The 10,491-nt window shown below is 41.2% G+C and overlaps 1 protein-coding gene across 1 annotated transcript in view; it reads left to right on the top strand.

Annotated features, from left to right (window-relative positions):
- Window positions 1-10,491, top strand: part of abcb4 (ATP-binding cassette, sub-family B (MDR/TAP), member 4) — a 130,878-nt gene that overhangs the window by 77,064 nt on the left and 43,323 nt on the right. The window contains exons 15-17 of the mRNA XM_043690329.1: window positions 4,145-4,306; window positions 4,589-4,744; window positions 6,987-7,133. Coding sequence (XP_043546264.1) covers window positions 4,145-4,306; window positions 4,589-4,744; window positions 6,987-7,133 — 465 coding nt within the window. The remainder of the gene's footprint in view (window positions 1-4,144; window positions 4,307-4,588; window positions 4,745-6,986; window positions 7,134-10,491) is intronic.

Here is a 10,491-nt window from a genome sequence, read left to right as displayed (position 1 = left end):
CAAGGAGCTATGAACCTGCACTCCAAGGTCTCTTTGTTCAGCAACACTCCCTAGGACCTTACCATTAAGTTTATAAGTCCTGCTAAGATTTACTTTCCCAAAATGTAGCACCTCACATTTATCTGAATTAAACTCCATCTGTCACTTCTCAGTCCATTGGCCCATCTGGTCAATAACCCTCTTCGCTGTCCACTACACCTCCAATTTTGGTGTCTTCTGCAAACTTACTAACTGTACCTCTTATGCTCGCATCCAAATCATTTATATAAATGACAAAAAGTAGAGGACCCAGCACTGATCCTTGTGGCACTCCACTGGTCACAGGCCTCCAGTCTGAAAAACAACCCTCCACCACTACCCTCTGTCTTCTACCTTTGAGCCAGTTCTTTATCCAAATGGTTAGTTCTCCCTGTATTCGTGAGATCTAACCTTGCTAATCCGTCTCTCATGGAGAAGCTTGTCGAACGTATAACTGAAATCCACATAGATCACATCTACTGCTCTGCCCTCATTAATCGTCTTTGTTACTTTTTCAAAAAACTCAATCAAGTTTGTGAGACATGATTTCCCACGCACAAAGCCATGTTACTATCCCTAATAAGTCCTTGCCTTTCCAAATACAGGTACATCCTGTCCCTCAGGATTCCCTCCTACAACTTGCCCACCACCGAGGTCAGGATCACTGGTCTGTAGTTCCCTGGCTTGTCTTTACCGCCCTCCTTAAACAGTGGCACCACGTTTGCCAACCTCCAGTCTTCCGAGCACCTCACCTGTGACTATCGATGATACAAATATTTCAGCAAGAGGCCCAGCAATCACTTCTCTAGCTTCCCACAGAGTTCTCGGGTACACCTGATCAGGTCCTGGGGATTTATCCACCTTTCCCCATTTCAAGACATCCAGCACCACCTCCTCTGTAATCTGGACATTTCGCAAGATGTCACCATCTAGTTCCCTACAGTCTATGTCTTCCATATGCTTTTCCAAAGTAAATACTAATGCAAAATACTGCTTTAGTATCTCCCCCATTTTCTGTGGCTCCACACAAAGGCCGCCTTGCTGATCTTTGAGGGGCCATATTCTCACCCTTTTGTCCTTAATGTATTTGTAAAAACCCTTTGGATTCTCCTTAATTCTATTTGCCAAAGCTATCTCATGTCCCCTTTTTGCCCTCCTGATTTCCCTCTTAAGTATACTCCTACTTTCTTTATACTCTTCTAAGGATTCACTCGATCTATCCTGTCTGTACCTGACATATGCTTCCTTCTTTTTCTTAACCAAACCCTCAATTTCTTTAGTAATTCAGCATTTCCTATATCTACCAGCCTTTCCTTTCACCCTGACAGGAATATACTTTTTCTGGATTCTCGTTATCTCATTTCTGAAAGTTTTCATTGCTTTGATAACCTTAAGAGGATGACTCAACACAAGAGTCTAAAGGACAGTTGGTGATTTCCAACGAGCTCTGGTCTTACGGTAACAGTCACATCCCATGAAAGAACTAAGAAGATACTATTTTGATGGACAGTGATTTGTATGTGGGCAAATATCAGATTGTATAACATAGGAGTAGAAATTAGCTATTTTTGTCCCCTCCCTTTTTGCATAATGGTGTTCCATTGACAGTTTTCTAACCCTTCTTCAGAATCTAAGAATTTTTGGAAGATTTCTACCAATGCATCCGTTCTCTCTAGCTACTACCTTTGTTACCATAGGATGCAGTCCATTAGGCTCAGCAAACCAATTGGTCTTTAGTCACACTGATGTCCCTAGTTCTTTGTCTGTAGTGACAGTTTATTTTGGTTTGTTTTGTTTTGGTTCCTTTGCCACACAACCCACATTTTCAGCCATGATTATTTAGTATTTTTAGAATGTTAGTAGCAACTTCTACTATGACAAGTGATGCAAAGTATTTATTCAGCTCCTTTGCCTTTTCCTGATTCCCATTAATATTTCTCAAGCCTCATTCTCTTAAGAGGCCTATGTTCAATTTGGCTTCTCTCATTTTGTCATATTTAAAGATGTTCTTCAGTCCATTTTATATTTCTTTCTAGTTCACCCTGAAAGATTTTTTTCCCTGTTATTTGGTTTTGATCATCTTTTGATGGATTTTATCACCTTTTTTTCAATATTCTGATGTATCATTAATCTTTGCCACACTGAATAGTTTGTTTTTCAGTTTGGTTTATCCTTAACCTCTTTGGTTAGCATGGTTGGTTTATTCCCCTCGCAGAATCCCTCTTCCTCACTGGCATATATGTCTGTTTGAAATCATGAACTATTTTCTTAAATGTCAGCTATTGTTCATCAACTGTCTGTCCTGCTAAACCCCTTTCCAAGTTCACTCCAGTCAACTCAGCTATCATTACTTTGTTGTTACCCTCATTTAATTTTATCGTAATTGTTTCTGACCTGAGTTCCTCACTCTCAAAATGAATGCTAAATCCTCCCTCAATATGGTCAGAGTCTTTCACTGTGATATTATTTATTAAACTTACCAGATCCAAAATATTGTGAATCCTGGTTGGATCCACAGCACATTGTTCTGGGAAACTGTTCCAAATACACTTTCTGAATTATGTTTTGTAGCTACCTCTGCCAAATGTTTTCCTAGTCTACACGAAAATTAAATTCACCCATGATTCATGTACTGTACGTTTTATGCATCCTCACTACCTGCTGATTTATTCTCAGCCCTACAGTATAACAACAATTATGAGGCCTGTGGGAGGCCTACTCCCACCTTCCCCTCATTATTTCTTGCCTCCATCAATACCAATTCTACTTCTTCTGACCAAGATCCTGCTTTTGGACTTATTCCATCCCATATTCATAAAGCTATTTCTGTTGACTTTCCTTCCTGCTTGTTCTTCTGAAAAGTCAAGTATCCCAGAATATTTAGTTCCCAGCTTTAATCTCCTTGTCACCATGTTTTCCTAATGGCTATAAGATCATTGCCAATAACTTCTATTTGAGCCATTAATTCGTTTATTATTCTGAATACTCCATGCATTCAAGGGACGAGATATTAATTTTGCCTTTTTACTATTTTCCTCCTTCTTGCTACTTTTTTTTTAATGTTTCCACCTCTGCTCCATCCTATCCCACTCTGGGCATCTTCACTTTAAATCTCCTCTGCAGTTCTGTTATCTCCTTTTTGCTTTTATACCTACGTATTTCCACCAAGCTCTGCCCTGACCCTACCAATTAAGTTTAAATCCCACTCTCTACAGGATAAGTTACTTGATACCAGAACGTTGGTCACAGCACAATTCAAGTGAGTCCCATCCACTACCGGAACTTCTACTCCATCTTGTACACATTTGTATCTCACAAGTAACAAAGAAGTTGAGTTAAATCATTTTTGGTAGTAGTGATTGAGGGTGCAAACATAAACATGTATTTCAAAAGGAAAGGTTTGCAGGGTTAAGGAAAACGAATGGGAGCATGAGACTAATTGGATACCAATTTAACAGAATCCCTATGTATAGGTGAATGTGCTCATTTTGTGTTGGCTGATTTTATAATTCTGGGAATGCTGTGAGGGCATTTTAGTGTGACTGTACAGTCAGATCTCCTCTTGCTTTGGGGCTCAAACATACCATTTTCAGACCTAGAGGTGAGAGTGCTATTAAATGTGGTAAGGACTTGCAAAGATTTTTGGGTTGTTTTCCCTGAAGTCAGGAGATGTTCTGAATCCACTGTTTATGTTTTTATTTCTCTGAGTGCTCATTTTTCCCCATATTACCTGTGGTTGTATGAGCAGTGACTCAGTAAAGGCATCATTATGCAAAACCCTTTATTCGACATCTTCACTACCAGAAAAACACCAATATGTCCAGCGAATCAGTAACAAGCAAAGGCTGATAAGCGCAATGCTTACGTGAAGGGGGAGAGTAGGGATTACATCAAAATAGAGTTGGAGGGAGAAATAGAGCACTCAACCACCCTGCACCCCCCAACGCCCGCCCCCACCCACCCACTGGGCCCAGCTCTCCCTACAGGCATGGAGAGCATTGGTGTGGAAAGAGTTTTAAGGAACACATACATATTTCTTTCTGTAAGGAAGCTACACAAGCACTGGGTTGGAAGCATGAATATTGATACTTGTCACAATCTAAACATACTGTGTATTTTCTGAAAGGTACGCCAAGGCCGCACTACTATAGTTATTGCTCACCGTCTGTCAACAGTCCAAAATGCAGACCTCATTGCGGGATTACAGGATGGTGTCATTTCAGAGATGGGAACCCATAAAGAGCTGATGGCGGCAAAAGGAATTTATCATGCGTTGGTGACGACACAGGTACTCATGGAAGTCAGTTACCTCTTTAAATGCATGGACGACTTTAACTATTGATTTAGAGCATGGCTGATTATAGAAGGGGTTCTTGTGATAGTGTCCCTACGTCTGAACCAGGAGACCTGAGTTCATTTACCACTTGCTGCAGAAGAGTAACAACATCTCTGAAAAGGTTGATTAACAATATTTATAAGATTGCAAAATTAAGTTTCACTAAGTGTGTGCACATACTTTGAATTTGCTTAAATAAAATGAAATATTCAATATGTAATTAATCTTTTTTAGACGTTTAAGGATGAAGATGATGAGACAGATGAATTGGCTAATGAAGCTGAACCTAAGACTGTTGCCACAAAGCCACTGCGAAGGCGGTCAACACGTGCCAGCATGAAAAAGCCAGGAACAGCTACAGAAAACAAGGATGCTGATGTTGTTCCACAGGTATAAGTCTGTATAGTTTAGTTAAGAATTTGTTTAATGTGGTTCTGGTGAGGAACTGGTGAACGAACTCACCAGAACGAAGGACCCGATACCCAACATGAGCAAGACGAATGTAGTGTACAAAATACAATGCAAGGACTGCACTAAACACTATATAGGACAAACAGGAAGACAGCTAACAATCCGCATACATGAACATCAACTAGCCACAAAACGACACGACCAGCTATCCTTAGTAGCCACACACACAGACAACAAGCAACATGAATTCGACTGGGACAACACTACTATCATAGGGCAAGCCAGACAGAGAACAGCCAGGGAATTCCTAGAGGCATGGCATTCATCCACAAACTCCATCAACAAACACATCGACCTGGACCCAATATACCAACCACTACAGCGGACAGCTGAAACTGACAACCGGAAGCGGCAGGGACAGACCACTATAAACACCGGAGGAAACATCAAAGAAGCGCTTCGCAGGAGGCTCCCAAGCACTGATGATGTCGCCTAGCCAGGGGATGAAACGTTTGCAACAAAAACTTCCAGCTCGGCGAACAGAACCACAGCAATTTTATTACTATTTCTAGTCAGCCTATATGTGATTCATAAATGTTTGTCTTGTATTGTCTTTCTATGCTACTGTAGTTGAAAGTTAATAATTCAAAGCAGTGAGATAAATTAGTTTAATGTTTCCTTGTTAGTTCAGTTCAGCGGTATTTGGACTTTTTTGAAATTAATTTTGTGGGATGTTGGCGTCGCTGACTGGCCAGCATTTATTGCACATCCCTAGTTGCACTTGAGAGGATGGTGTTGAGCTGCCTTCTTGAACTGCTGCAGTTTACCTGCTGTAGGTAGACCCACAATACCCTTAGGAGGGAATTCCTGGATTTCGATCCAGTGGCAGTGAAGGAAGTGTTTCCAAGTCAGGATGGTGAGTGGCTTGGTGGGAAATTTGCAGGTGGTGGTGTTCCTATGTATCTGCTGCTCTTGTCCTTCTAGATGAAAGTGGCTGTGGAAAGTTTGGAAGGTGCTGTCTGAGGATTGTGGGTGAACTGCAGGGCATCTTGTCGATAGCTAACTATACAATATGATTTTCAAATGTTCAAATTAATGTAAAACATTAATTATCCACAGAATGTTGTGATTTATTGGTATTAGGGTTGAGAACATTGAATTCTCAGTGGGACTTGGGTTCAACATTGGTGTTTCATTGGCTTAATCACCTGAAGGGTCACAATGGTGGGTAGTGTGGGAAATGGAGATTTGTGATCCTGTTTCTGATTTACCTTTACATTTCCAAAATGTCCACCAAGAATGAACTTATTGTGATAATTCATGCAAGTTATTTCCATTGTATCCAATGTCAGTCTACAGTCTGAAAGCAGAATTTGTATGTACTGTTGCTGAAAACTGCAGAAGTAAATACGGCAATATGCTGGAAATCTGAATTGAAAACAGGAAATGTCAAAAACACTCAAAGTCTGACAGCATTTGTTTGGAGGAAAAAGAGTTAATAAGCAGAATGTTAACATGCAAGGGATGAGTATGTGGAATCAGCTTCTGATGCAGGCTTCAGGGGTCCAATCAGTAAAAGTAGCAGTGTGTCAGAAATCTGGTATGATGCTGCTCAATTCACCCTTTAACCAGAGGTTGCTTGGAGGCACATGATAAATCCTGGAGTAAATGTCAGGTCTGTTATTTTCATATGTTAAGTGGCAATTAAAACAAAATTTAACTCAGCATTTTTGGTTTCCCAGCCAGTGAATGGTATTCCAGAGCCATCTGAAACTTGAAGGATTAACAAGTGCAAGCATATTGATTGATGGTTCTGTAAAGTTGACAGACTAAGAAAACTTCAAAGACTGAAACAACACAACTGCTGCCTTGCCTGGAAGGCTTTGCTTGCGGGACCTATATTGCTTTCAAATTAGTTTCCAAAAAATTGTCGTTTCCACTACCTCAGGCTGTACTGTCAGACTGTAATGCAACATGAGAGCAGCTTAGACATTTGAGGTAGAACAACACCTGCAACAGGAGCAAACAAATGCATCTGCCTCTGCTCAGTATTACCATCATTTTCTATTTTTATTAAATATCAATACATTTATTTAGCTATTTCAGGTTTAAAAATGAATAGGTTTTTTTTTAAAGAATCTGAAATTCAATCATTTGCAGGTTACAGATTCGGAAATCATATTCCATTTACAACTGTATATGAAATCATTGTATTTTTCAGGATGAAAATCTTCCCAACATGTCCTTTCTGCATATTCTTAAGATGAATAAGACCGAATGGCCGTATATACTTGTGGGAACATTCTGTTCTATTCTAAATGGTGTCCTGCAGCCAGCATTTGCCTTAATATTTTCCGAAATTATTGCTGTAAGTTTAAAATATTCAAATATATTATGGTTACATTGTACAAGTGCAAGTAAGTTTTGTAGAAGACCTAATTGAAATTTTATAAACTCGAATAAGTCAGTAGGTAATGATTCAGAGACCAGGGATTATTAAACAGCCTAGTGAAAGTAGAGGCTATAGGCTGAACTTTATCATCTCAATGTCAATTTGGGTGAATTTCATGCAGGGTTTCTCTTCTCTGTGGCAGGTTTTCTTATGCTATCTTCCCAAACTCACCCATTACCTATGCACCAAATGCTATAGCGCCACACTTGTCACATTCTCCGACTCTCAAGAGATGGAAGTACTCGCCATTGGAGCCCGAACCACACTTAAAAGTTGGTGGTGCACGAGGTGTCCCAAGCTGCTCTTGCACTTTTCATGTCATTTCCCTGAGAGTTGTCAGACAAGGGAAAATTGGCGCCCCACTTTGCGGATAGAGACCTGTGATCCTCATGAATAGCTGTATCGAGGCGAGTTCTTCCCCTCCCCCAGCATCAGGTGAGGAGACCCTGACACCAGACCCCAGCCAACCTGGACTGAGGTTGCTATCTGGGTCAGTACAATCATAAACTAATTCGAAATAGGAAAAGAAGTAGATAATTTGGCCCATCAAACCTGCTCTGCTATTCACTGGGATCATGGATGATCTGACATTCCTCGTATTCACTCTTCTGTAAGCCTTGATTCTCCTTTTGATCACAAATCTATCTAGTCCCATCTTATGTAGGACCAAGGGAATTATCTGCCTTTAGCCCCCATTAGTTTGTCTAATACTACATCTCTAGTGATGATGACAGTACTTAATTCTTGCCCGGTATTCTTGCCCTGTAAGGACTGATGCAAAATACTGTATGTGTTTAACTGTCTGCCATCTCCTTGTTGCCCAAAACCATCTCTCTAGCTTCATTTTCTAAGGGACCTGTGTCCACTTTGATCTCCCTCTTCCTTTTTATATATTAAAAGAAGCTCTTATTGTCAGTGTTTATATTCATCGCTAGTTTATCCTCATAGTTTATTTTCTCTGTCTAAAATGAATTTTAGTCTTCGTTGCTGGATTCTAAAATTATCTCAGCAACAGTTGAGTGAAATTTATCCCAGTTTTACTGACTATGACCATGTGATGAATAAATATGCTATTTCTTTCAATTTAATACTCTCTTTAACTTCCTTGATTAGCTATGGTTAGTTTATCTCTCTGTCAGAATCTTTCCTCCTCCCTTTTGCTGAGAGTCCTGAACTACCTCCTTGAATATTGCTTGCTGTCTCTCCTGTTAATCTATCTGCTCAGTTCATTTAAACAAATTCTATTCTCACTTCATTGTAATTTCCTTTATTTGGGATAAACACAATTATTTCTGGGTGAAGATGGGTACTGCAGATGCTGGAGATTAGAGTCAAGATGAGAGTGGTGCTGGAAAAACACAGCAGGTCAGGCAGCATCCGAGGAGCAGGAAAATCGATGTTACGGACAAAAGTACTTCATCAGGAATGGGAGCCTCTGTGTGGAGAGATAAATGGGTGTGGGAGGGGCTGGAGAGAAGGTAGCTGAGAGTGCAATAGGTGGATGGAGGTGGGGGTAAAGGGTGATAGATCGGAGAGGAGTGTGGAGCGGATAGACGGGAAGGAAGATAGATGATAGGAACAGGTCATGAGAATGGTGCTGAGCTGGAAGGTTGGAACTGGGGTAAAGTGGGGGGAGGGGAAATTTGGAAACTGGTGAAGTCCACATTGATGTCATGGGTTTGGAGAGTCCCGAGGTGGAACATTAGGCATTCTTCCTACAGGCGTCGGGTGGTGAGGGAGTGGCAAAGGAGGCGGCCGAGGACCTGCATGTCCTCGGCAGAGTGGGAGGGGGTGTTGAAATGTTTGGCCACAGGACAGTGGAGTTGATTGGTTTCTGACCCATTTCTCAATCTCGAACTGTAAAATTCAATTGTGTCAAGTTATGATCACTACTTCCAAGGGAACCTTTTACTCTGAGGTCATTTATTAAACCTGCCTCTTTGCCAGATTCGAAAAGTGTGGCACTGGAAAAGCACAGCCAGTCAGGCAGCATCCGAGGAGTAGAAGAATCGACGTTTCAACATAAGCCCATCATCAGGAATGTCATTCCTGATGAAGGGCTTATGCCCAAAACATTGATCCTCCTGCTCCTCAGATGCTGCCTGACCTGCTGTGCTTTTCTAGCGCCACACATCTTGACTCTGATCTCCAGCATCAGCAGTCCTCACTTTCTCCTACTCATTGCCAGATCCAAGGTAGCCTGCTCCTGATTGGTTCTATGACACATTGCTCTTGGAAACTATCCATAATGCCCTTTTGGATTATATTGTCAGAGTTACCCTTTCAAATGTGACTAACCCAATCATCATGAAGATTGAAGTCACCCATAATTATTTCCCTATTCTCTCCTATTATTTGTTGATTTATAGCCTTTCCCACAGAGTCGCTCCAGTTTCTCCCTCTGTGCACTACTCCCACCCTTGCTGTTTTTTTTACCTCAAACCAAATGGACTGTACATCATTCAAGCCGAGATCATCTCTCACAACTGCATTCATTTCATCTCCTATTAACAGTGCTATCACACCACATTTTACATCCCTCCTGTCTCTCCAAAAGGTCAAATATCTCTGAATATTAAGTACCAAGTTTTGATCTCCTTGTAGCCATGATTCATTTACCTCGATTTGCACCATCAGTTTGTCTACCTTACTGTGAATGCATCACACATTAAGGCACAAATCCTATAGGTTTGTTCTATTATTGAGTTTCCCTGCACTTTTATGGTTCCTCGGTACAATATGACATTCACATATTCTGTCCCTTCCTTTGCAACCCCATCACTAACCAGCTTCCTTAGCTTTGACTTTATAATATTCAATACAGCTGAATCGTGGTCAGAGAGTCATAGAGATGTACAGCATGAAAACAGACCCTTTGGTCCAACCCGTCCATGCCGACCAGACATCCTAACCCAATCTAGTCCCACCTGCCAGCACCCGGCACATATCCCTCCAAACCCTTCCTATTCATATACCCATCCAAATGCCTCTTAAATGTTGCAATTGTAACAGCCTCCACCACTTCCTCTGGCAGCTCATTCCATACATGTACCACTCTCTGTGTGAAAAAGTTGCCCCTTAGGTCTCTTTTATATCTTTCCCCTCTCACCTTAAACCTATGCCCTCTAGTTCTGAAGTCCCCCACCCCAGGGAGAAGACTTTGTCTATTTATCCTATCCATGCCCATCAAAATTTTGTAAACCTCTATAAGGTCACCCCTCAGCCTCCGACACTCCAGGGAAAACAGCCCCAGCCTGTTCCGCCTCTCCCTATA

Source organism: Chiloscyllium plagiosum, chromosome 5 (assembly GCF_004010195.1).
Source record: "Chiloscyllium plagiosum isolate BGI_BamShark_2017 chromosome 5, ASM401019v2, whole genome shotgun sequence".
NCBI lineage: Eukaryota > Metazoa > Chordata > Chondrichthyes > Orectolobiformes > Hemiscylliidae > Chiloscyllium > Chiloscyllium plagiosum.
Note: the sequence above shows the minus strand (reverse complement) of the source record. Positions and strands in the feature narration are given on the sequence as shown.